We start from the raw sequence: 27,818 nt of genomic DNA on the forward strand, positions 1-27,818 counted from the left end.
AACGTCGCACAAACCCAAACGGAGACATTCGACAAAATAACCGGCCTGGACTCTTCAAAAATGTCAAGGTCAAGAAACACAAGAAAAGGCCAAGGAACTTTCTTTTTTATTTTTCTGAGATGGAGTTCCAAAAAAAACTTGTTGCCCAGGCTGGAGTGCAATGGTGCAATCTTGGCTCACTGTAACCTCCACCTCCCGGGTTCAAGCGATTCTCCTGTCTCAGCCTCCCCAGTAGCTGGGATTACAGGGGACATGCCTAGCTAATTTTGTATTTTTAGTACAGACAGGGTTTCACTATGTTGGCCAGACTGTTCTCAATCTCCTGCCTTCGTGATCCACCTGCCTCGGCCTCCCAAAGTGCTGGGATTACAGGCAATAGCCACTGCACCTGGAAGGCCAAGGAACTTTCTATATTAAAAGGTACTAAAAAGGCGTGACAATTGTTATATGATATAATACACGATCTTAAATTAGATCCTCAACCTGGGGGAGGGGGAGGTGGTTGCTGTAAAGGACATTACCAGGAAATGGACAGAATTTGAAATGTAGATTATGGATCAGACAATAAGTTTTTTAAAAATCAAAATTAAATTTGACAACCATATTTATATCCTTGTTCTTAGGAAATGAACATTGAAATATTTATGAGTAATGGATATTTTTTAACTTATTCTCAAGTGGTAAGGCAAAACGTAACAGAGAGGCAGAGAGTGTGTGCCTGCCCAAGAGAGACAGAAAGAGATCATGTGGATAAAAGTGACAAAACGTAAAAGATATGTGGGAGTTCTTTGTTCTATTCTTGCAAATTTCCTGTGAGTTAAAAATTATATCAAAATAAAACATTACCTAAAAAATGCCCTCCACTGAAATAAACTTTATGCAATTTGATGTTAGGCACTCCAATATAATGGTTGAATGGCAAATGGTTAATTAGTTAGAGCCTCTATCAGTTGCTATGTAATAAATATATTTCAACTTAGTGATCGGAAACAAACAAACAAAAATTGTTTTTTCTATGATCCTGAGGGTGGACTGAGTTCAGCTGGGCAGTTCTTCTGCTCCTCAGTGCATAGCCTGAGGGTATTCATTCTGTTGCATTTAGCTGGAAGCTCAGCTGAGATGGAACATACATGATGGGCATTCTTCCCCTAAGGTATCTTTCATCAGTAGTTCAGTCTGAGCTTCTTTACAGATAGAAGGTGGCTCCTAGAAGGAAAAGCAAAAGTTGCTCATTTTCTTAATGCCGGAACTCAAAGTCCTAGAATGTCTCTTTCATGGCATTCTATTATTTGAGGCAAGTCACAGCACAGCCCATACTCAAGTAGATAGAAATTGGAATCTGAGCTTGGAGTGGCTTCCCAGGGCTGAGAAGAATTGTTGGCAGCTGTATTTTAAGACTATTGACCACAGAGCCAAAATAAAATAATTTAGATGGCTTTGAATGTCCTTCTTTATGAGTATAATTTAGGTACATTTGCATATGGAATGTCAAATTTTTAAGTTTGAATGGAAGTTAATATAACTTGTGTATGTGGATTCAGAACCATCATTTATAATTGCAGATCAGGTGCAGTTCATTATACATTATTTTTTCATTATAAAAATGTCAGGGTGTTCTGGCTTGATCCAGTTCTTAGAATTTAAACTTGTTTGGTTCAGGTCAGCTATGGGGAGACTATTTTTATAAAGAACCTTTGAATAAAAGGGAAACAAGCACGCTTGTGCAGCCTCATGGGGGAAGGAGGATGGGCTGGCTCAGGTGTCTGACTCATGTATTGCTCTACCGCCCTGGCCCTGTGGGCTTATGTTGAAGATTTGCTTCACTTTTCCCTCAGAATCCAGCTATTAAAATTCCTATGTAATGGGTGCCTGTCATGGTGCCCAGGCTAATCACTGTTACAATGGGTAAGTGATGCCCTGCTAAACCTCAATCATCCTATCACAAGACCTGTGACGCCTGTCATTTGTTAGTGTTCTGCCCTCTCAGCTCAGAAGCATTGTACTGGCTGACAGAATGTTTCAAACATCGTTGAGGTCTACACAACGATAGCATTGCAATTTGATGTCATTTAAGTTTTCTATCAACCATAAATATTACAGAAGGCTTATAAATGTCAAAGACATGAATGGCATTTCTGTTTCATCCTAAGAGTACTTTTTTTTTGTTTTGTTTTAACATATCTTTACTATGAAAAATTTAAAATATACACAAAAGTAGAAAAAAATAATATAACATTCCTAATGTACCTATCACCCAGAAGCAAAAATTGCCAACAGATGACAAACCAGGTTTTATCTCTGCCCTTTCACTCACCTCTACCCAGATACCTGCTGGATTTTTTCTCTTTCTTTTCTTTTCTTTTCTTTTTTTTTTTTTTGAGACAGAGTTTCTCTCTCATCACCCAGGCTGGAGTGCAATGGCACAATCTTGGCTCACTGAAACCTCCGCCTCCTAGGCTCAAATGATTCTCCTGCCTCAGCCTCCTGAGTAGCTGGGATTACAGGCATGCACCACCACACCTGGCTAATTTTTGTATTTTTAGTAGAGACGGGATTTCACCATGTTGGCCAGGCTGGTCACGAACTTCTGCCCTCAAGTGATCTGCCTGCCTCGGCCTCCCAAAGTGCTGGGAATATAGGCATGAGCCACTGTGCCTGACCCCTGCTGGATTTTTTCAAAAGCAAGTTCCAAGTATCATAATTTTATCTATGATAACATTAGAATGTAAATGTCAGACAGCACAATTTTGTCGATAAAAATGTCAGTATGGGCTAGGAGAGGTGGCTTATGCCTGTAATCCTAGCACTTTGGGAGGCCGAGGCGGACACATCACTTGAGCCCAGGAGTTTGAGACCAGCCTGGGCAAAGTGGTGAAATCTCATCTCTATAAAAAATGCAGAAGTTAGCCGGGTGTGCTGGCATGCACCTATAGTCCCAGCTACTGGGAGGCTGAGGTGGGAGGATTGCTTGAGCTCAAGAGGTCGAGGTTGCAGTGAGCCGAGATCCTACCACTCCACCCCAGCCTGGGTGACAGAGTAAGATCCTGTCTCAAAAAGATAAAAAATAAAAAAAGTCAGTATGTATTTTTCAGAGAAAAGGACTTATAAATGTTAACTACAATATTATTTTTTACATTGAAAAATTAATAATAAATATCATCAAATATCTAGATAATAGATAATAGTAGATATTCACATTTTTCTGATAATCTCAGAAATATCTTTTTGGGCCAGGCAGGGTGGCTGACGCCTGTAATCCCAGTACTTTGGAAGGCTGAGGCAGGTGGACCACCTGAGGTGTTTGAGACCAGCCTGGCCAACATGGCAAAACCCTGTCTCTACTAAAAATACAAAAAATTAGCCGCATGTGGTGGCGTGTGTCTGTAGTCCCAGCTCCTCAGGAGGCTAAGGCAGGAGAATCGCTTGCACCCGGAGGCGGAGGCTGCAGAGAGCCAAGGTGGCACCACTGCACTCTAGCCTGGGCAACAGAAGTGAAACTCCATTTCAAAAAAAAAAAAAAAAAAAGAAAAGAGAAATATCTTTCTGGAATGGTTCATTTCAATCTAAATCCAAACAAATTTCATGGATTGCATTTAGTTGATAACATGTATTAAATCTTCATAATCTTTTTTCTTTATTTGTTGAAGAAACCAGGTTATCTTGTACAATTCTTATCCTTGCTCCCCGCACACACCCTACACTCCACAGTTGATCTGGCTGGCAGTGGTGTTCTTTAATGTGTTCTTCTGAACCCAAGATTTTTATTGATTGATTGATTGATTGATTGAGACAGTCTCGCTCTGTCATCCAGGCTGGAGTGCAGTGGCACAATCTTAGCTCACTGCAACCTCTGCCTCCCCGGTTCAAGCGATTTTCCTGCCTCAGCCTCCTGAGTAGCTGGGATTACAGGTATGAGCCACCATGCCTGGCCAGAATCCAAGATTTTTTTTTTTTGAGACAGAGTTTCGATCTTGTTGCCAGGGCTGGAGTATAAATGTGCGATCTTGGCTCACCGCAACCTCTGCCTCCGGGGTTCAGGCAATTCTCTTGCCTCAGCCTCCTAAGTAGCTGGGATTACAGGCATGGACCACCACGCCCAGCTAATTTTGTATTTTTAGTAGAGATGAGGTTTCTCCATGTTGGTCAGGCTGGTCTTGAACTCCCGACCTCAGGTGATCCACCCGCCTCGGCCTCCCAAAGTGCTGGGATTGTAGGTGTGAGCCACTGCACCTGTTCCCCAAGATTTTTAAGAGAGGGATTTAGGGGTAATTACTTAGACTCCAAAGGTTAAGAATCACTGCATACGTAGGAACCATGCAGTGGTGGTAAGGGCTCCAGAGGAACCCAATAGAAAGCAATGTGTAGTTGTTTTTGTGGCAATAAATGAGAATAATAATCTAGAATTAATCAGCCACTCCATAAGCCTTATCTTGACATCTACTTTACCATGGTCCTCTCATTTCAAAAAGTTTAGCAGAAAATTAGCTGGGCATGGTGGTGCCCGCCTATAGTCCCAGCTGCTTAGGAGGCTGAGGCAGGAGAATCACTTGAACCCCAGAGGTGAAGGTTGCAGTGAGCTGAGAACACCTGGGCGACAGAGTGAGACTCTGTCTCAACAACAACAACAACAAAAGTTTAACAGCAAAAGTAGGATCATGGAGTTTGTTTTGTTATATTTTTATTATTGATGCTACCATCTCCATATTTCTATCATCTGCACATATCCCCCTGCTTTATCCTACTTTCAGCTATACTCCAACTGCAGTACTGAGTCCTATCAGACAACTCTAAAGTTTTGTGTCAAATCATTTGGGACATTGTATCATGTCACTTCTGTAATCAATAATTGGCTATGCCTTTAACATTTGTATGTATTTATACTATTTCGAATCTGAATGAATTTTTTTTTTATGGTTTAATCAAAGTAAGAACTCTTACTTTAGAAGCGCATTAGGCACATTTAAAATATAGATTTTGACCTTGGAGTTTCTGGAAAAATTATCCTATGTATCCTCTTTTATGACAATGGAACTGTCACTTAGGATTTACAGAAGACAGCTGGATTCTCATATCTGCTTCTGTATTCAATCCGTTTTGATATATTGATTGAGTGAAGTATATGAAGAAAAGCCAGCCTCACACAGTATTCTATATTCTAATAGCTGTTTCAGATACATCAAACCTTCACGGGTGTAGGTTATTTTTTTTTTGAGATGGAGTCTCACTTTGTTGCCAGGCTGGAGTGCAGTGGCGGGAACTTGGCTCATGGTAACCTCTGCCTCCCAGGTTCGAGCAATTCTCCTGCCTCAGCCTCCCGAGTAGCTGGGACTACAGGTGCCCGCCACCGTGCCCAGCTAATTTTTCATATTTTTAGTAGAGATGGGGTTTCACTGTGTTAGCCAGGATGGTCTCGATCTCCTGACCTCGTGATCCACCCGCCTCGGACACCCAAAGTGCTGGGATTATAGGCGTGAGCCACCGCGCCCGGCCCATCTCTTGACCTTTTAAGGGATCTCTCCTCATGTATAATTTCGTAATATGATGCATTGAAAATATTGGTTCACTGAGTTATGCAGATCTTCCAAATGTTGACATATTTCAGTAGATAATGTTGAAAAATTATATTCATAAACATAATAATCTCATCAGAAAATTTTGAAGTAGGGGCAGGCTGCGAAGTTCAGTGATAGATTCAAGTTTTTAACATTTTTTAAATTTCTAGTTTTCTTGTGAAAACTCAAATTTTACCCCTGACCAAAAATAGTTTTTTCTTTGAGATCACAGGCTCATTTCACTTGTTTCTAAGAGTATGTCTGTATATTTTTGAGAAACACCCCAATCTGAATAACCATACCTGGCATCTTTGTCATTCTTTCAAGTAAAATTTATGTTCCGTGAAAAACATCAGCTAAGTCAGCTCTCAAGTCCACCAATTTCATGGATTCTACTCTTTGAGACATCTGTTGTCCTTGGGCATGTAACAGATATGCTTTATGCATATGTCCATTTCACCAGAGAAAATATTAAAAAATACTTCATAATAATGTGAACTCAAGGGCTGAGATGTAATAAAATTGATTTTTTTAGTGCTTCATTAAAACATTTCAATTTTTAAAATTTCTATTTATTTTTAAATCGACATCATCAAGACATTTAAAAAATAAAACTGGCTCTTCTTTGATGCCTGAAAGTGGTTACTAGCACGTTATGACCACTAAGACAGTTTGGTGCCACTGCCTGGATTTGTTCTAAGACAGCAACTGGTTTATCCATTATTGCTTTTGCACCATGAATGCCAATGTGGACACTGTGAAAAAGGCAAAGAACACATTAGAAAACTCCCATTCATCACTTCAGAAAATGCTTTGGAGGAATTCCTTCTCTCACTTTGGAAAACTGTTCAAAAATATATTTTAAAGCTGATAATATATACACCCAAAGAATGGGCAATTCTAGTTATATACAGAAGAGACTGGGCATGGTGACTGACACCTGTAATCCCAGCACTTTTTGAGGCTGAGGCAGGATGATCATTTGAGCTCAGGAGTCCAGGACGTGCTTGGGCAACATAGCAAGAGAGACCCCAACTCTAAAAAATATTTTTAAATTAGCTGGGTGTGGTGGTGTGTGCTTGTAGTACCAGCTACTTGGGAGGCCGAAGTGGGAGGATCACTTAAGTCCAGGAGATCCAGGCTTCAGTGAGCTATAATCATGCCACTGCATCCAAGTCTGAGTGACAGTGAGACCCTTCCTCTAAAATAAAACAAACAAACAAACAAACAAACAAAATAGTCATCACAGCACTATTAGTAATAGCTGAAAACTGGAGACTTCTCAGCTGCCATCAACAGTAAAAATGGCGCTAGAGGTTAGTAGAAAGATTATCTTTTGGGGTAAAGTCTGGAAGCAGGTAAGGGGAATATAAGAGCATTTATGACATATTTTCTGTCTCTAATATTTCAATACAGAATATATATTAAAATGAATTTGATGAATGAGTTCTTGTACTGTTTCAAGAATATCTGTTACTTTATACACGTTTCAGAATTGATCTTTCCCATGTACATTCATCCCACATACATAGTTTCTGTCTACTTACTATGTGCTAGACAACTACACTAGGCATGGGGAAACAGAGGTAAGCAAAAAGGTGCAGCTTCTCTCTCTTCATGTAGTTTGCAATGCAGTTTATGTGCTTTGAGCAAAATCGTATTAGTGTCACCACTTCTGTACAAATCTGGACCATAATTCATTGACGGAATGTTCTGTGACCCAGTTGTTTCTGTTTATTCCTTTCAACTATTTCCTTGATCAGGAAGTCCCTATATCCAGATAAAACTTTACATGTAAAAAATTCCTCTTACTCTTCAGTGGTTAAAGATGTCAAACTTATTGATTTCTTAGATACTTAGATTTGGCCATATTTAAGCTCCAGGAAAGGAGGCATTTCATTGAGACCACATTTCTTCTGAGCTTGTTTGTTACTGAGAGAGCGATCTGCAAAAGTGCGTGCCCTACATTTCCTTCCTTTAAGACTTACGTGAGGCATTATCAGTTCCCCGTGTATCTTTGGGAAGGACACAAAGGGACACCATTATCTCCTCCCCATCTTTAAATGTGAGAAGCATGCGTCCAATTAAACCTAGTACTTCCTCTTCATTGCTCTGTGTGAATAATTCACCTTTCTAAGTGCTGACATCAGGAAGGTTTTGAATCTTCCCTTTTCTTCCAAGGGAAAAATAAAATGAGGAGCAGAACAGATTTTTTTTTTATGTATAGTTTTTTTCTTCTTAATCACTTCTAAGGATATAGTTAATCATAAAATATGAAGGTTAAAATATCAAATATTGATCCTGAAAATTATTATTTTGTTTATTCTTTGGTTATAATGATTTATTATTAATGTGGCCTTCTCTAAAGTAATAACGTTCTCTAATACAATCATTTAGAACAATATGGTCACCAGTCTCCTTTCATTAGTCACAAGGGAACACTATAAATCAATTTCTATGATCTTTGCAACTGAAACTTGCTGGATGCCAGCTGTGTTCATTTCTGTTAATTATCATCCTTTTAACTCTCATCCTTTCTGTAAGTGAGATATGCACTTTAGGACTTTTTTCTTTTTTGTTTTTTTTTTTTTTGAGACGGAGTCTCCCTCTGCCGCCCAGGCTGGAGTGCAGTGGCCGGATCTCGGCTCACTGCAAGCTCCGCCCCCCGGGTTCCCGCCATTCTCCTGCCTCCGCCTCCGGAGTAGCTGGGACTACAGGCGCCGCCACCACGCCCGGCTAGTTTTTTGTATTTTTAGTAGAGACGGGGTTTCACCGTGTTAGCCAGGATGGTCTCGATCTCCTGACCTCGTGATCCGCCCGTCTCGGCCTCCCAAAGTGCTGGGATTACAGGCTTGAGCCACCGCGCCCGGCCAGGACTTTTTTATAGTGCAAATTGTTCTGTTCATCCTCCTACAGGCCTCCGACAAGGTTTTTGCCCCTCTAAGTTGATTTATAATGTAACCTTGAAACAAGGAGAAGCATTCGTCGGCTGCTGTTTTAATACACGGCTTGTCAGCTATTTTATAACTATTATTATACAACTATTGGCTAGAGAAATTTCTAGATAGGAGGACTTTGAATCCCTAATTATTTTGAAAGTTTAGCTGAACATTCTCGATCATACCCATCCTCTGTGCTAATAAATACTTGACTGATGGAGAGAAAACAGCTTTGATCTGTCTACAGGCTTTGATATTGTCATAAACCAGTGAATTTGGGGAGCTGAAAATGTGATGAAACCATTTTGCACGTAACCTGTGACAATAGTTTTCATCTCTGTTTATGTCTACTTATTCTGCAACACAGAGTTAAGTTATCTTAAGGACTCAATAACATTTTGGAATGAGAGTTCTGTGCAACTCTTAGTTTCCCTAGTCAAATTGGATCAGGCTCATTTCCACGGTGATTTATTTTTCCAACATGCACAATTGCCATTTCAGAATAATTCTTATCTTCACCCGAATTGTCATGCGGTCTCCCCTTCTGGCTTCTCTGCCTGCACTCCCAGTTCCCATCTCCTTCAATTGCATCTCAATCCATTCACTCTACCAAGCTGAAAACCTCAAGATCCTCCTGCATGTCCGCTCCTCCTCCTCCTCCTCCTCCCTGCCTCCCTCCCTCCGCGTATGGCCCCAGCCCGATCACTTAACCTAAACATGTCCTGCCTCCTCTCTCCTCCTTATCCCGACAACTGTGCTTTTTCCAGGCTTTCCATATTTCTTATTTCCAAACTAACAATTCTTTTCCTCTTTTCTGCTTCACATCTGCTTATATCCATGGCCCACACAATAGGGTCGGATACAGCATGCAAATCTGAACCTACTGCTCGTCTGATTAAATGCACTACTTTTTTGAAGAATGCATTCACCAGAATGGTTCCTTAGAGCCTTTGAATTTTTGGTGCTTATGCTTTTTATTTATGCTTTATACTTTGATGCATTTCTTGAAAATGAGCTCAGTTATGAGCAATTTAAAAAATAATACAAAATCTTAGAGCTCTGCTTTCAATGCCTTTAGGTTCTAAATCTCAGAAACCAAAGCTCCTTTCTTTCTTCCTTTCTTTTCCCTTCCCTTCCCTTCCCTTCCCTTCCCTTCCCTTCCCTGCCTTCCTTTCCCCCCCCCCCTCCCCCCCCCTCCCCCCCTCCCCTCCCCTCCCTTCCCCCCCTCCCCTCCCCTCCAAGACCATCCTGGCCAACATGGTGAAACCTGTCTCTACTAAAACTAAAAAAAGAAAAAAAAAATTAGCCAGGCGCGGTGGCAGGCACCTGTAATCCCAGCTACTCAGAAGGCTGAGGCAGGATAATTGCTTGAACTTGGGTGGCAGAGGTTGCAGTGAGCTGAGATCGCGTCACTGTACTCCATCCTGGGCGACACAGTGAGACTCCATCTCAAAAAACAAAACAAAACAAACAAACAAAAGATGTCTTTGGAAAATCTTCAGTTGTATAACCCAGTGTGTGTGTGTGTGTGTGTGTGTATTTTAATTTCAGCAAGCAAAACTATAACATACTGACAACTTTAAATATTTTCATCTTCAGCACACTTTTCTTTGTTTGTTTCTTTTTTCTTTTTCTTTTTATTATTTTTTTGAGACAGGGATCTGACTCTGTCACCCAGGCTGGAATGCAATGGCACAATCTCCACTCACTGCAACCTCTGCCTCCTGGATTCAAGTGATTCTCCTGTCTCAGCCCCCCGAGTATCTGGGACTACAGGTGCGCACCACCATAGCTGGCTAATTTTTGGAGTTTTAGTAGAGATGGTGTTTCACCATATTGGCCAGGCTGGTCTCAAACTCCTGACCTCAGGGGATCCATCTGCCTCGGCCTCTAAAAATGTTGGGATTACAGGCATGAGCCACCATGCCCTGCCTCCTTATTTTTTGAGGTAGGGTTCACTCTGTTGCCCAGGCTGGGAGGGCAGTGGCACAATCAAAGCTCACCATAGCCACAAATTCCTGGGCTACAGTGATCCTTCTGCCAGCCTCCGAAGTAGCTGGGACTACTGGCGTGTGCCAGCACACCTGGCGTATTTTTTTATTTTTGTAGAACTGGAGTGTTGCTCTATTGCCCAGGCTGGTCCTGAACTCCTGGCTTCAAGCCATGCTCCCACCGCCGCCTCCCAAAGCGTTGGGATTACAGGTTTGAGCCACTGTGCTTGGCCTCAACGTACTTTTCAAAGGTTAATATATGTGCTCACTAAGGACACATAAACATGACAATTTATGTCAGCCACCTAGAATGTGCTATAAAATTGTAATACCTTCGAGGGGCTGGGTCATTGTCTTGGCACAGTACACCCCACTACAAAGCATAACAATACTGTAGGTAACTATTCATGTTGTCCGTGCTTTAGCTTAGGGCTTTTCTCTCTGTTGTCTATTTAACCTGTATAACCTGTCTGATAAGTATCATTTACATTTTTTTTTTTTTTTTTTTTTTTTGCGACGGAGTCTTGCTCTGTGGCCCAGGCTGGAGTGCAGTGGCCGCATCTCAGCTCACTGCAAGCTCCACCTCCCGGGTTCACGCCATTCTCCTGCCTCAGCCTCCTGAGTAGCTGGGACTACAGGCGCCCGCCACCTCGCCCGGCTAGTTTTTGTATTTTTAGTAGAGACGGGGTTTCACTGTGTTAGCCAGGATGGTCTCGATCTCCTGACCTCGTGATCCGCCCGTCTCGGCCTCCCAAAGTGCTGGGATTACAGGCTTGAGCCACCGCGCCCAGCCTCATTTACATTTTAAAGATGATTAAAGGGTTCATAGAAGTTATGTGATTTGTCCAAAGTCAAGGAGTTTCTGTGTGATGGAACTGGGTTTCCACTGAGTCTGCTTGATTTCAAAGTCTGTGTTCTTAACAAATGTATAACTTCCTGGGTGTTGAATTTTTGCGTTATTACTTCTGATGAAAGTGACTGTAAAATAGTGAAGAAGTCTACAAAAGTTTGCATAAATGATTTTTAAAAAACAGCTTTATTGAGATACAATTCCCATGCCATAAAATTGGCCCTTTTAAAGTATACAACTCATTGGTTTTTAGTGCATTCCTAGAATTCTGCAACCATTGACACTACCTAATTTCAGCGCATTCTTAACAGCCACAAAAAGTACCATTAGCAGTCACTCCCTATCACCTCCGCGCCCTCGTCCCGGCAACTGCTAACCTCTTTCAGTTCCTTTGGGTTTGTCTGTTCTGAACAAACATTTCATGTAAATGCTACTTTGCCATATGCGTGCTTTTGTGTCTGGCTTCTCTCACTTAGCACGTCTTCAGGGCTTATCCAGGTTATCACACGTATTAGTGTATCAGTGCTACCTCCTTATGGCTGAAATTTTCATTGTATGGACACACTACATTTTGTTTATTCGTTCGCTGGCAAGTGCTTGAATGTTTTCTTCTTAATGGCTATTATGTATTATGCTGTTATGAGCATTCATACACGTTTTTATGTGGACAGATTATTTCATTTCTCTTTGGTATACACCTGGGAGTGAAACTGCTGGTTTATGTAACTGTGCTTAATATTCTAAGGAACTATTAAACTGTTTTACATTCTCACCAGCTGCGAATGAAGGCTCAAATTTCTCCACATCTGGCTAATACTTCTTGTTTTGATTACAGGCATCCTTGAAAGTGTGAAATGGTATCTGAGGGTGATTTTGATTTGCATTTTCCTAGTGATGAATAATGTTGAGTATGTTTTCATGTGCTTATTGGCCATTTATCTATCTTCTTTGGCGAAATGTCTACTCAAGCCCTATGCCCATTTTAAACGGGTGTATTTATCTTTTGGTTGTCGTGTGTCACTGACTTTGAGTTTGGTGCATCTGTCACTTTTCTATGTTTACTATTGCTTGGAAATCCTTTGTTTTGTCTAGTGAAGCATATATTCAAACATCTATAATCACTTACGGTGCTCTGTGCCCATGCTGGAAACTAAGTCCAGTAAGACATGTCACCTCGCCTCTGGAGTATGGCAACCGCTTCATCTGTTCCTTCTCCCAGGACATCTCCCAACTCTGCACCCTAAATAAACTTTCTAAGAAGTGAATTTGATCATGTCACTGACTTGCGTAATCCCTTCTATGCTTCCTTTATTGACTACAAGGCAAAGTCTAACCCTTTACGATGGGTTACAAAGCCTTCAAAACTGCCCCTTGCCAGGGGCAAAGTTCTCTCTCTGGTCTATTCTCTGTTTCCATCTTGGGTAACTTTAGAGGGGTCTTCTAGTTAAATACTCTATCTAATACTTTAATCCCACCAGCAGAATTACAGAAAAAGTTCATAAATAATGTATTCATTTCTTATCTACGTTTTGAGGCTGTTGAGCCATTTACATTGTTAGCGTGTTAAGTGAAACGTGAAGTCACACAATGCGTGGATATAAACTTCCATGAAGAGGTCAGTGAGACATACCAGGTGAGGTAGAATACTGAATAAGGTAGATTCCAGCCAGAAACCTAAACCAGTTCTCAGACAGAAATGAACCATTGGAGCCCCTTAACTCTAGATGCTGAAACAGGTGGACCTCTCTTAAGCCTGTGACCTGAAAAACCAAGTGGTATTATTTTCTTGCCGTTAATAGGGCCTTTAAATGTTCCAACCTCATCTCAGTTTTACTAAGAAATAAAGAAAGAGCTAGGTGCTGAGGCTTGGGTCAGAGTGCGAAGCGCAGTGTGGCCCTTTACGGACAGTGCTTGTGGCGACAGGAATTAATGACATTCCTCCAAGGTGATCCACCCAGGTGGCAGAACCGTTTCCTGAGACAGGGTCCAGCTCTGTCATCCAGGCTGGCCTGCAGCGATGTGATAATAGCTCAATGCCGCCTCCAACTTCTGAGCTCGCACGATCCTCCCCCCTCAGCCTCCTGAGTAGCTGGGACTATGCCTGGCTAATTTTTAATTTTTTTGTAGAGATGGGGTCTTGCTGTTTTGTCCAGGTTTGTCTCAAACTCCTGGCCTCAAGCAATCCTCCCATCTTGGCCTCCCAAAGAGCTGGGATTACAGGCATAAGCCACCAGGCCCAGCCTCAGAACTGGTTCCGTGAAGAAAAACGGTTCCTCTCAAGTGGAGATTCTCCCTCCACCAATCTTTAGAGACTGAGTGTTTGTAAACTAAAGGCAGCTGCAGTTTCCTTAGATACCCCATCAAATAGAATCAGTCTTTGATGTTCAAGGAAGAGGGAACTCACTACTTCACTGTCATATGGCTGAAAATAAATCTAGTATATAAACTTAGAAATGTAAAGACTTCCTTATGAACTTGGGCACGAACTAGATATACGACAAAATCTTATTTATTTCTATATGTATATATGGACGTATGTATATAGTCATATGACAAAATCTACCTCAAAATACGTGTATCTATGTATGCACATATACACACATATAAAGCAGGGACTATAAAATTCAAAAACAAGCCTGAAGTGGGGTTTATGTTATTTATTGCTGCATAACAAACTAACCCGAAATTAAGTGGCTTGAGGCGATCTTTTTGTACTGTGCATCGTTTTGTGAGTTAGCAACTTGGAAAGGGACCAATTCCTGTGGCATCACCTGTGGTGACCAGGGCTCGATGGCTTTTCCAGTCGTCTTCTTCGCTCACAAGCCCAGCACCTCACTGCTCCTTAGCCTTTCTCTCCACGTGATTTCTTATCCTCCAGGGCCTCTGCCTGTGGCTGGCTTGGATTGTGCTCAGGAAGGTGGTCTTAGGGTAGTCGTGCTTCTCAAATGGCAGTTGGTTTCCAAGACAGCAGCAAACTAGCAGTTGGTTTCCAAGACAGCAAGGCCTCTTACAAACTGAGCCTGGAACTGGCATAACCATTATAGCACCATTTACGTCATACTGTGTTCTACTGATCAAAGCAGTCACAGACCAGCCCAAACTCAAGGGGAAGGAAACAGACCCCTACTCTCACTAAGAGAAGCAGCAAAGAATTTGCAGGCATCTTTAATCTGCCTAAGTGTAAGAGCTATTAAGGACGTACACACACTCCATAAAGCTTTCCCCTCTACAGAAATATCACTCCCATGCCAAGTCCTCAGCAGCCTGCACGCAGATAAGAACGGGGTGCTATTACACATACTGGGTACAACTTTAACTTTTTTATATTTAATGGTGAGAATAATTAAAATTCCCTCAAGTTTTATTACTTCTTTGACTTGTATATGTGTATTTTAGGACAAACATTTTAAGTTGCATGGAGCACACAGCAAGCTTTTAATAACACATAACTAAAATCTTAGGAGCATTAAGAATAGTTTATTAATGCCCAGGGGATCATTCTAGTCTAATTCCTTCGATTTACTAAAGTCACAAAAGTTATGTTGGCTTGTTTTATGAATATAATTTTAGCCACATGGTAAAGTATAGCTTTGTACAGGTGTCCTCACATGTCTGGTCCACTGACATCTAAGAAATCCAGCTCCGGGGTTAGGGAGAGAAGAAGCAAAGGACCTAATAAAAACCACATGTTAACCATTAATGTTCATTTATCGAATCTTGCTTAAACTCTTGTACTCTCAAAGCTAATTTCGTCCAACTGCCTTTTAATTAGAGTCTCTTGCTCAGAGCTGCAAATATAATGGCTTTTTAATATGACGTGCACTGTTCTGTGTCCAGTGTAGGATGTAATCATGCAATGTATTCAGTCAGAGCCAGTGCATTAGGTAAGTACAACACAAGCACACACAGATTCCTGCACATGCGTACAGCCAGCAAAAAACAATCTGAGAAACAAGAATATTTGTCGACAATATAACCACCTGACAAATTTGCTTTCAGATAGAATTCTGTAAATCCTATGTCCACAAATGTGTACTGTAGCTATGGTGAAATATGGAAGTCAGATATCACTGGGTGAGCTGTGCACGTATCACAGGGTATCAAACAAACACCACTGATCTGAAGTAGGAATATAAGTGATATCACCATCGAACAGTCTTGGTAGATAATGGTAATTCTCCATACTGGTGAGTTCTTCATCATTCAAGATGCTGGAAGATGAACAGACCCTCAGTCCCCTGTCTCTTACAGAGAAGGAAGGCAGAAAATAATGATAACGAGATTTAAGATTATTTTCACTATTAATGAAGATGATCAAACAAAATAATTTAAGAACTCTTAGTGGTGATTACTTTTGGGAAATAGGAATAGATGTGTGCATGTGTTACATGTATATGCACACAAAAACACATTTTTTTCTTTTAAGGAGAATATTAGTCTATTAAAGTTGTTCACTTTTATTTCAGTTTCATTTCAGAGTAATCATATTTTATATAAAAATGAGTAACACTTGCCGGGCGTGGTGGTTCATGGTGGTTTTTTTTTTTTTTTTTTTTAAGACAGAGTCTCACACTGTCGCCCGGGCTGGAGTGCAGTGGTGCAATCTCTGCTCACTGCAACCTCAGACTCCCAGATTCAAGTGATTCTCCTGCCTCAGCCTCCCAAGTAGCTGGGATTACAGGCACGCACCACCACACCCAGCTAATTTTTGTTTTTTTAGTAGGGATGGAGTTTTGCCATGTTGGCCAGGCTGGTCTTTCACTCCTGACCTCAGGTGATCTGCCCGCCTTGGCCTCCCAAAGTGCTGGGATTACAGGCATGAGCCACCGTGCCTGGCCCAGCACATACATCTTCAACAAACACGATAAAAAATTCAAAAAACCTTACACATGTAAGATTCTGTTTGTTGTTTACAGGCTATGAAGCCAAATGCCAGCTTGAAAACAGAAAAATATTTATTCATTCATCAGGATTTGGGGTTTGTCAAATGCCAGTGTCTGTCTGGAAAGGTGAAAAGCTAGATGAACTGAGACTTTTTTCAGTTTTCTCTGGATATGTGTTCAGGTATCTTGCGTTCATTCTTATTTAAAATACAAATGTGTAGAGCCTATGTACATTTCTTCTGGAACCATAAACAAAGGATTTCAGGTGACACATCCTCATATATCCTCATTAGTTAACCTCTTTTTCCTTTTTTTTTTTTTCTCCATTACATCCACATGCTTTCTTCCTCTTACCTTCTTAGCAGTTTAGGGTTCCTTTTTGGAAGAAAAGTAAAAACAAAAACAGCTAGGAAGCTGGCTGAGTAGCATCGTATTCCTCAGGCAGGATTTGACTAAGCCTTGGGATCCAGATACACAAGCATTTTCTCGGATTGCTGTTTCTTACACAGTTAAGCTTTAGAGCTGTTAACAGGGAGTTTTGGACTCTTCAGCTCTAGAAAAGAGCTAAACAGGAACAGCCATCTGAGAACAGCAAGAGGGATGGAGACTGGCTCCCGCTGTGGAGAGGCCGGTCTACCTTTTAGAAATGCTCACGGTTCAGGAAGAAATATCTCCATCCACCCCTCTTCGTGCCCTGCATCTCGGCTCTCCAGCTTGCAGCCTAAACCCTGCCCCCGACTTCCTCTGGTCTTGAGGGCTGCTATTTACTCCTGCCTTTTGCCTGGTCTTCAGAGGTGCTCTGTCCCAATTCATCTCGGAAGTAGAAGCCCACAGCAGAGCGAATCAAACACAATGCTACCAAAGCAAAACGAGCTGAGAATATGCTCTGGCATTTGACCAAATAGCAAACTCCCATCCCCAGTTCTAAACTCACGCGTTTGGTTTGGAGGAAATGCCACACTTACAAATGGATTACGTACCCAATGTTCCTCACTCAGTACCCACATTCCTGTAAAAATGATACTAGAAATTCTAGACCAAATTAAGAATGAATTTCCATAGTCCATAGTAGCAGTTACTCATACCGACGTCAAAATGTAAGCCTTTGATTTTTTTACTTGTTTTAAAGACATATTTTAGACTTTGGCATTTTAAAAATCAAGATTCATCTTAAGTTGGATACATTTACTTAGCGTGGTATTGTTATTGCCTGAAAAGCCATTAAATTAATGGTATGCTTAGCACGACCACCAGTGATGTCTTCAATCTTAAAATCAAATAATTATGGTTATTTTAATTATACCTGATTATCACATTCATTCTGGGGGAAAAATGCCTTTCAAGTTTGATGGCTGCATATTTTTGGCCATTATGAGGTGACTCCAATCAGGGATTCACTTAATACTGATAAAAATGAGTTCATCCCTACATTAGATTTTATTTTTACCAACTACTTTCAGACAATTTCTCCCTTTATCCGTATGTAACTACTGTCTCTGAATTTCCTTCCACAGCAAGTAAATACACCAGATCCCGTCTCATCTGTTAGTCACAAGAAACTTCCTCTTACTCTGTGGCTTGCCTCCAGCTGTGGCCCTCTCCCTGAAGGACACCTGCACATTTGCTGTTGAACAAAAGTGGCATGAATTAAGCAGCCTGTTTCCTCTTAATGGACATTTAAGTTATGGGTTTATTACTATTACAAATACTATTCAGCCAACGTTCTTGAACAGATCCCTTTGTACATCAGTGCAAATAACCCTCAGTACCTCAGAATGTGACTTTATTTGAAGGTAGGGTCTTTACAGAGTTCCTCAGGTTAACATGAGGTCATCAGCATGGGTGATAATCCCACATGACAGGTATCCTTGTTCGGACACAGGCACAGAAGGAAGGGATGTGGGGATACAGGGTGAACGCCACGTGAACACGAGACAGTCACCTAAAGCCAAAAAGGGAAGCCTGGGCCAGTCCTTCCCTCCCAGCCTCAGAAGGAACCAGCCTGCCAACACCTGGGTTTTGGACCTCTAGCCTCTGGAACCGAGACAATACATTTCTGCTAAGTCACCTAGCTTGGGGGTACTACTATGGCAGCTCTAAAAACGAATATAGCAGACTTAACAATATTTATTTCCAAACTGGCTGTGACAATGTATACCTTCCCCAACCACACGTAAGCCTAACCTCCCACCATACCTCACCTATACCGAACATCAGTTTGTTCAGTTTTGCTAAATTTTATGAACAAATAAATGGTATCTCTTTTCAATGCAGATTCTTTGATTTTTAAAATACAGACTTGGCATATTTCTGAAGTTTCATATTCTTTAGTTGTAAAATATCTAAAATGGATTCAAATGGACTAACGCTATCAAATAATCACTCTCATCTAACTGTATGATTTCCATGCAGTTTGATACAGTGATAAAAACAAAAATTAGAAACAGAGATGACTTTTAAAAATGTTTAATGACTCATTCGTTTATTGACTATCTACTGCAAATTTTTCATTCTCTAGGACTATGACATGTACCATGAAGAATATTTTTATTTTTTACTTTTTTTAAAAGATGGGCTCTTGCTGTTATCCAGTCTGGAGTCCAGTGGTGCAATCACAGGTCACTATAGCCTCAAACTATCCTCCTGCTTCAGCCTCCTGAGTAGCTGGGAACACAGGTGTGTGCAACCAGGCCTAGCTAAGTTTAAAAGTGTTGGGGGAGCTGGGCGCAGTGGCTCACACCTGTAATCCCAGCACTTTGGGAGGCCGAGGTGGGTGGATCACTGGAGGTCAGGAGTTTGAGATGAGCCTGGCCAACATTGTCTCAGCACTTTGGGAGGCCAAAGTGGGCAGATCACCTGAGGTGAGGAGTTCAAGACCAGCCTGGCCAACATGGTGAAACCCCATCTCTACAAAAAATACAAAAATTAGCCAGATGTGGTGATGGGCGCCTGTAGTCCCAGCTACTCAGGAGGCTGAGGCAGGAGAATCCCTTGAACCCGGGAGGCAGAGGTTGCAGCGAGCCGAGATCTCGCCACTGCACCCTAGCCTGGGTGCCACAGCCAGATGCCTACTAAAAAAAAAATAAAAATAAATACAAATAAAAACAATTTTTTTTTTTTTTTTGCAGAGACAGGATCTCACTATGTTACCCAGGCTGGTCTGGAACTCCTGGCCTCAAGCTATCCTCCCGCTTTGGCCTCCCAACAAAGTGTTAGGGTTACAGGCGTCAGTCACTATGCCTGGCTGAAGTATTTATTTAAAAGGCAAAAACTAAGAAATGAAAACTACACAATTAAAAATCAAAGTTATTTTCATATTTATAGTACAGGAAAATAAGTCTTATATCTAATAATCCAACAGATAATATATTAAAGGTCATGCTTTTGAAGTCAATTTATCACTGACTTTCCTGTTGGAAGCACATTTTAAGAATACAAAGTTCTAAATAAAACAAAAAAGAAAAAAAATACACCATGTTCTCAAAACGGTGTCACCAAGTGTGGGAGCATCTTAGTAACACCAAATGATAACCGCTTTTGGGGCTGCAATATTGATTTAAAAATTCCATCCTAGAAACAACAATCGAGAGGCCTGTTTGTCACTGATCACTGATCCCTCTTCTGCATATCCTGCTGGAGGACTACTTTCCGTCTTGTTCATTCTTGTTCCTATTTGCATGCGTTAGGATGTGGGCTTTCAGGTTATTTGACTGAATAAACCTCCTGGTACAGCCTTCAAAGGGACACACGAAGCGTTTCTCCCCCGTGTGGATGCGCACATGTGTACGCAAATTGAAGTCCAGGGAGAAGCGCTTTCCGCACCCTTCGAAAGTGCACTGAAAAGGTTTCTCTCCGGTGTGAACCAGGAAATGTCTTTTTAGCTTTGAGCTCTCCACGAAGGCTTTCCCGCATTCTGCACAGATGTGGTCTCGGGGACCATGAATGACGAGATGCTTTCTCAGGGCAGCTCTGTTCCTCAACTTCTTACTGCATCCACTCTGAGGACAAGCGATTGCACTCAGACTGTCATATTCTTTATTTACGGGGGGCTTCTTTCTAGCAAACTCTGCGAGCTGTTTAGGATCTGATAGGTCAATGCCAGGCACTCCTCCAGGCGGAAGCTTCTTGCCTGTCACGTACTCAGAATACTCAAGCGAATTCTCTCCAACTATCTTTTGAGGAAGCTCTTTCTTTGCCCCTTTTTTCATGTATTGCAAAGAACATTCAAGAAGGGAGCTTGCTTCGAGAACCTTTTGAGAAAGCTCTTGTTCTGATCCTTTCTTTAGGTATTCCAGGGACTCAAAAAGTGAGTCCTCTTCCAGGATGGGTTGAGAAAACTCACCCCTTATGATGCATTCTATGTAACAGTCTGAGAAATCATCCTCTCCAGCGGCCTGAGGGCCAGGCTCATAGCACACATGGTCATCACAGAAGGCCCACGCTGTGCCCATGGGCTCCATTTCCACCTGCAGGTCTTGGCTTGCCTTGCCTTGCCTGGGCTTAGCCCCACGGGGGGCTCTTCCACCCAGGCCTCTCTGGCATCTCGTCTTTGCCCGTTTCTTCAGTTGCTGGTTCATGTTTTCCTGCCTGTGTCCTTCTTGAAGGTTTACACCAGGGTGTATCAACCACCTCCAGGGAATAGTGATCTGAGTAAGTTGTCTTCAGCAAACACCTGCTTTATGATAATAACCTTTAGTTAAAATAGATTCCAGTATCAGAGCTACTGTCAAAAAATGACCTAGGAGTCATTATTTCCAATGATACATTTCCATCTTCTCTGATAAACTAACCAAGAGACCGAGAATTAGCTCTGTGTAAGACATGAGTCATAAACAGCTCTTATCTGGGTGTTCCCACAAGTTATTGGAACGCTCTATATCTAACCGCTCACCTGACATGCATTGGTCAGGACTATGTGCTAGCTCTACTTTAGGCTCCACAGTTTCTGGTACATGAGTAAACAGGCACACAAACATCTATGCCTCCATGGACTAGACATGCTCTTGAGTATAGAAAATAAGCAATGTATGCCACGTGTTAGAAGGTGACTAAGTGTGAAAGAGTAAGCAAAGGGACTGGTAGGAAACAGAAGCCTGCAATATTAAATAGGGCACTTGGGCAAACCTTCACTGGGGTGGTAAGTGGCAGTTGGTTAAAAGCCTGAAGGGGGTGAGGGAGAAAAATATTGTCTTCTTTCTTTTCCTTTTTTTTTTTTTTGAGATGGAGTCTCACTCTGTCGCCCAGGCTGGAGTGCAGTGGTGCGATCTCAGCTCATTGTAACCTCCATCTCCTGGGTTCAAGTGATTCTCCTGCCTCAGCCTCCTGAGTAGCTGGGACTACAGGCGCATGCCACCACACCTGGTTACCCTTTCTATTTTTAGTAGAGACGGGTTTTCACCATGTTGGTCAGGCTGGTCTCGAACTCCTGACCTCGTGATCCGTCCACCTCGGCCTCCCCAAGTGCTAGGATTACAGGTGTGAGCCACTGCGTCTGGCCCTATTCTTGTTTTCTTATGTAATACTGTTAGGAAATTCAAATTAAATAATGCATGCAAAGTGCTTAGCACAGATCATGGTGCACAGCAAATGCTGACTGCAATGTGAGCTCGTGTTATTTTATTACCTTTTTATTCATTCTACAAGTAATATGTTGGATCCTGCTACATGCCAGGTTCTTTCTAGACCAGGGTGGTAAACTTTTTCTGCAAAGGGCCAGATTTCAGCATTGTGGGTCTTGTGGTGTCTGTTGAAACTATTCAGCTTTGCCGCTGTAGCACAGCACAGAAGCAGTCAGATAACACACAAACGCATGAGGTTGGCTGTGTTCCAATAAAACAGGGAGATTGGCCCATGGCCATTGTGTGCCCACTGATTGTTCTAGAAGACAGAGATCCTGGGAATAAGACACATGAAATTCATGGTGCTCCCGCCTTTTAGGAATTCATATCAAAATAAAGGCACAGGGTAGCTTGGCCCTTAAGAGTTTCCCATCATTTCCTTAAAAATCTAACAGCAATGACATTATAAAAGGTATAGCATGAGTATGTTATTGCTTCTATTACGAAAGTCTCTTGCATAATGTTACAACTGTGTGCCTGATAAGAGATCTCCCTGTTTATCGTCCTCATGTCTTTCTGTAGGAAGAAAAATTATATGCTTCTAAAAAAGAGGCAGAGGTAAAAGTTGTCGGATGACGATTAACAGTTTGAAAAAAACTTAAAAAAAAAAAAACAAAAAAACAAAAAAAAAAACAACACCTCAACAGAAGCATGTCATTTACTTTTGGTAAAAAGCAAATACATATAATAAAAACAAAATGTGTTCCAACTGTAAGAGAAGAGTTTACGATTTCTTAAAATGTATTAAAAATATGTAATATATATGTTAAATGCTACTAATGTTATTATTTTTTGTGTATTTTATTTTATTTTATTTTGAGATGGAGTTTTGCTCTTGCTGCCTAGGCTGGAGTGCAGTGGCGCGATCTCAGCTCACTGCAACCTCCGCCTCCCGGGTTCAAGTGATTCTCCTGCCGTAGCCTCCCGAGCAGCTAGGATTATAGACAGGCGCCCGCCACCATGCCCAGCTAATTTGTATATTTTTTAGTAGATACAGGATTTCATCATGTTGGCCAGGCTGGTCTCGAACTCCTGACCTCAGGTGATCTGCTCACCTCAGCCTCCCAAAGTGCTGGGATTACAGGTGTGAGCCAAGGCGCCCAGCCTGTGTCCTTTAAAAAGGTGAAATTAGGGCTGGGTGCAGTGGCTCAAGCCTGTAATGCCAGCACTTTGGGAGCACAAAGCTGGCGGATCACCTGAGGTAAGGAGTTTAAGACGAGCCTGGCCAACATGGTGAAACCCTGTCTCTACCAAAAATACAAGAAATTAACAGGATGTGGTGGTGCACACTTGTAATCCCAGCTACTCCGGAGGCTGAGGCAGGAGATCACTTGAGCCTGGGAGGCAGAGGAGGCAGTCGAGCCAAGACTGTGCCACTGCACTCCAGCCTGGACGATAAGGTGACTCTCTCTTAAAAAAAAAAAAAGAAAAAAGAAAACAGAAAATAAAGTAAAAATAAAAAGTTGAAATTAACCAGGGAGATTCGAAAATATTTATGAAGCGCAGTATTAGCACCTTTGGAGAGTAATTACTAGGATTAAACACAGAGCTGCCCTCCCTAGTTAGTCCATTTAAAAAACAGCTTGTGCATCTCAAATCTGAAAATCCAAGCTCTGAAATGCTCAAAGTATGAAATCTTTTTGAGTGTCATCATGACACTTGAAGGAAATTCTCATTGGAGCATTTTGGATTTTGAATTTTCGGACTTGGGATGCTCATGTTGGGTATTTTGCAAATACTCAAACATTCAAAAAAATCTGATGTTCATAATACTTCTGGTCCCAAGCATTTTGGATAAAAAGTACTCAACCTGTAACTGCAATTGACTGCTACTTTTCTCTCCAAGCTCACCTCTTGCCATCTCTAGCTCTTGTATTTCACTATTCAGACATAATTAACTTTCTCCAATAAAGCGTCAGATCAGTCCATTACAAATGTTCTTTTTTCTCACTAAAATATTGCCCATCCTCCAACACACACACAGAGGCTTGCTTCCCACCCATACTTCAGATGCGGAAGCATCACCTCCTCAGGCAGGCTTCCCTGCATTCTTCAGCTCAGTTGAGTCCCAAAGCTAAGTGTTCCCCTAGCTCCCTATTTCACACTCATCAGAGCTCTGGTGTCCCTTGCTTAAACTCTGTCTTACCTGCTAGACGGTGACCTCCACTACAGCGAAGGCCTCTTCTGTTCTGTTCACACAGGCTCCAGCCTCAGTACATTTGTCTAGTGAGATGAAATCATGAGTATGCATTAGTCACTGTGCTGTTGATCTCTGATTTAACAACTCTATACAATTACTTTACTAGGAATTTATTTGAGAGTTCAGGCAACTTAATGCAGAAGTTTCAAAAAAGCTGGCTATTAATGATGCAAGGTGTTACATAGAAAGGAATTTCCTAAGGCCAGGCATGGTGGCTCATGCCTGTAATCCCAGCATTTTGGGAGGCTGAGGTGGGTGGATCCCTTAAGCCCAGGAGTTGGCGACCAGCCTCAGCAAGATGGTGAAACTCCATCTTTACAAAAACAAACAAACAAACAAACAAAAAACCTGAGTCTAATCAGAGTACGCCTACACTTCAGCTCAGTGATGGTTAGGTCTGAATTCCCAAGGGAGGTGGTGAGTGGGGTGGGCTTGCCAAATGTGCTGGTGGTCCCGGTTATTCAGGAGGCTGATGGGGGAGGATCGCTGGAGCCTGGGAGGCAGGGGTTGCAGTGAGCTGAGATCACATCACTGCACTCCAACCTGGGTGACACAATGAGACCTTGTCTTAGAAAAAAAAAAAGGCATCTCCTAAGAGAGGTGTTGTCTTTATGAATTTACCAAGTTCAAGTATGGTCCTTACTGTTCTAAGCTAAATGCTTATTTGTCCGATCTCCAAGCATGATGCTATTTCTCATAGCAACATACAAGCTTGTGAGGATGACATATAACATTGAAATGGTAATTTATTAATTTATTATAAGAAAACTTTATATGGCAAGCCAATTTCTGTTAGCAGAAAAAACTAGTCATGTATCACTCAAAGACAGGCATATGTTCTGAGAAATGTATCTTTAGGTTGCTGTGTCATCTGTGAACATCAGAGTGTAGCTGCGCAGACCTGAATGGCATAGCTTGCCACACGCCCACGTTACACGGTAGGGCCCATTGCTCCTAGGCGGTAAATCTGCACAGCAGGTTCCAGTTCTGAGTACTGCAGGCCACTGTAACACAACAGTAAGTATTTGTGCATATAAACATATCGAAATAGAAGAAATACTGCACAAAAGATAAAAAATGGTACACCTGTGTAGGTACATTCCCATAACGGAGCTCACAGCACCGGCAGCGGCTCTGGGTGAGTCAGTGAGTGAGTGCTGAGTGAATGAGGGCCTGGGCCACCACTGGAGACAACTGTAGACTTTACAAGCGCTGCACACTGAGGCAAATTTAAAACTTATTTAAAAATGTGTCTTTCTTGAATAATAAATTAACCTTAGCTTACTGTAACTTTTTAAATTTATTTATTTATTTAGAGACAGAATTTCCCTCTTGTTGCCCAGGCTGGAGTGCAATAGTGTGATCTTGGCTCACGGCAAACTCCGCCTCCCGGGTCCAACCGATTCTCCCGCCTCAGCCTCCCGAGTAGCTGGGATTACAGGCATGCACCACCACGCCCAGCTAATTTTGTATTTTCAGTAGAGATGGGGTTTCTCCATGTTGGTCAGGCCGGTCTGGAACTACCGACCTCAGGCGATCCGCCCGCCACGGCCTCCCAAAGTGCTGGGATTACAGTCGTGGGCCACCGCGCCCGGACTCTTTTTAACTTTATAAACTTTAAAATGTGCCAATTTCCCGACTCTTTTGTAATAACACTTAGCTTAAAACACAAATACATTTTTTCAGCTGTACAAAAATATGTTTTATGTTATTTTATACGATTTTGTCTGTTCAAAGTTTTTTAGCCTTTAAAAACTTTTACGTTAAAAACCAGGAGACACACACACCCAGGAGCCGAGGCCTACACAAATTCGGGATCCTCAAGATGTCACTAGGCCATAGAAACTGTTCAGCTCTTTAATTAATCTTACGGGACCACAGTGCATGGGGTTGCCCGTTGACTGAAACGTCCTTACGTGGAACTTGACTGTACATGGAAAACACACTGGTAAAAGCGGATGTGGACAAAATCTTCATATTAAATGAACACTTAATTTTCTATTTCGCGAACTGGGGCACAAGTACTTCCAGGGGCGCATCCTTTACTTATTCAATCATTTGACAAACATTTAGTAGCAAACATTGTTCTAGGTGCTGAATTTAGGGAAAAAGATGCAAAGTTCCTCGTTAACACAGTTTGCTGTGGGACCGGCATTAAGAGTCAAATAAACAAAAAAACTTCAGATTGAGAAAAATGCTATTAAAAAGCGTGGCAGAGTGGGGGCGGGCGGGGGGTGCGGTGGCTCACGCTTGTAATCCCAGCACTTTGGGAGGTCGAGGCGGGGCGGATCATGAGGTCAGGAGATCTCGACCAGCCTGGCCAACATGGTGAAACCCCGTCTCTACTAAAAATAAAAAAAAAAAAACTAGCCGGGCGTGGTGGCGGAGGTTGCAGTGAGCGGAGTTCGCGCCATTGCACTCCAGCCTGGGCGACAAGCAAAACTCGGTGTCAATAAAAAAGAAGAGTAGGGGAGGGGAAGTAACCGAGCACGCCATCTTGATCCTGAACGTCTGGAAAAGGCCCCCAAAGAGGAGGCCATCGGGGCCAGATGCGGGCAGGAGGAAACGCGCCCTGCGGTGGGAAGAGACCAGCGACGGCTGCTGGTTCCAGGCTGCCGGCGGCTCCCCGGGGGCTGCGGGGGAAGGAGGCCGTGCTCAAGGCTCCCTACAGACACGGCGGGCAGGAAGGTGGGGGCTGGGACGTGTGCGCCCCGGGACCATTTGCATTTCATTCCAGGACCCCTGGAAACCATTACAGCGTTTCCAACAAGCGAACTGCACGCTTTCTTAGGTTAAAAGATGGGCCGGGCAGCTGCATGGAGAATGGATTGGGGGAGAACAGAAAAACGTATTAGATTTGGGAATCCCGGGAAGGGCTGCTAGTGGTTTGGAGCAGACGGTGGCAGAGGAGATGAAATGCAGGGAGAGCGGGAAAACAGAAGAACCACCCCCTCGCTCTCCAGCTCGCTGGTGGATTGGATGAAGGGCGGAAGGGAAACAGGAATCACGAATGAGTCTCGCCGGGCGCGGTGGCTCACGCCTGTAATCCCAGCACTTTGGGAGGCTGAGGTGGGCGGATCGCCTGAGGTCAGGAGTTCGAGACCAGCCTGACCAACATGATGAAACCCCATCTAGCACTCCAGCCTGGCGACAGAGCGAGACTGTCTCAAAAAAAAAAAAAAAAAAAAAAAAAAAAAGGAGTCTTCTAGCTTTTTGCTAGAGTAATTTGAGTGGAGGGTATTGCCATCTCCAGAGATAAGTGGAGAAGAAAGGGAAAAGACTGGTGTCTTGATCACAATATAAGCATGTTAATCTAAAAAAGAGCTAGCCAGATATTGTAAAGAAACATATTTACATGAAGTTTTGAAACTAAATAAATAAAAAAATGCAATTCAGGAACTCACCGCTAGACACTCGCTTTATTGAGAGTGTATTACTTCCCCCATCTGCCCGTTTTCAAAGTTTGAGGTCAGTGGTCAGCCAGTGGCCAGCCACGGGTCACCGCAGGGCGAAGGCTAGAAATCTCCCGGCGAGGCCGGCTCCCCTGGTCTCAGGATGGGAACACGCTTCCCCTCCGTGACTTTCTAACCCTTTTGACGCACACATTCCAAGTAGTGATCTACACATCCCCCTTTTCCCATTGGAAAAAAGTTCCATGAGACAAGACTCACCCCTGTTACCGCGAAGCGCTCTGCTATTTTCAATGCCACCTCCTTCCAAACGTAAAACAAAGGAGAAACTGCAGTGGAAACGTGGACTGCCCCGCGCCCCCTCCCAAGACCCAC

The 27,818-nt window shown here is 42.5% G+C and overlaps 1 protein-coding gene across 2 annotated transcripts; it reads right to left on the minus strand.

Moving 5' to 3' along the window:
• Window positions 1–918: 918 nt before the first annotated feature.
• On the minus strand, window positions 919–27,818 carry ZFP42 (ZFP42 zinc finger protein). Of its 2 annotated transcripts, none has more exons than XR_002726861.1 (3): window positions 27,705–27,818; window positions 23,980–24,056; window positions 919–1,206 (listed from the first exon to the last, which is right to left on the minus strand). XR_002726861.1 is itself a non-coding variant. In XM_023194696.1 (3 exons), exon 3 carries the CDS (start codon window positions 20,790–20,792, stop codon window positions 19,857–19,859), a length of 936 nt encoding a protein of 311 aa, XP_023050464.1. In that variant the 5' UTR covers window positions 20,793–20,887; window positions 23,980–24,056; window positions 27,705–27,818; the 3' UTR covers window positions 19,648–19,856. The 2 variants fall into 2 exon arrangements, 1 of the variants encoding a protein (XP_023050464.1); XM_023194696.1 differs by lacking the exon at window positions 919–1,206 and adding an exon at window positions 19,648–20,887.

This window comes from Piliocolobus tephrosceles, chromosome 3 (assembly GCF_002776525.5).
Source record: "Piliocolobus tephrosceles isolate RC106 chromosome 3, ASM277652v3, whole genome shotgun sequence".
In the NCBI taxonomy this organism is placed as follows: Eukaryota; Metazoa; Chordata; class Mammalia; order Primates; family Cercopithecidae; genus Piliocolobus; species Piliocolobus tephrosceles.

Excerpts from the sequence above, each read along its gene's own strand:
- ZFP42 (XM_023194696.1), bottom strand. The coding sequence starts at position 20,792 with ATGAACCAGCAACTGAAGAAACGGGCAAAGACGAGATGCCAGAGAGGC.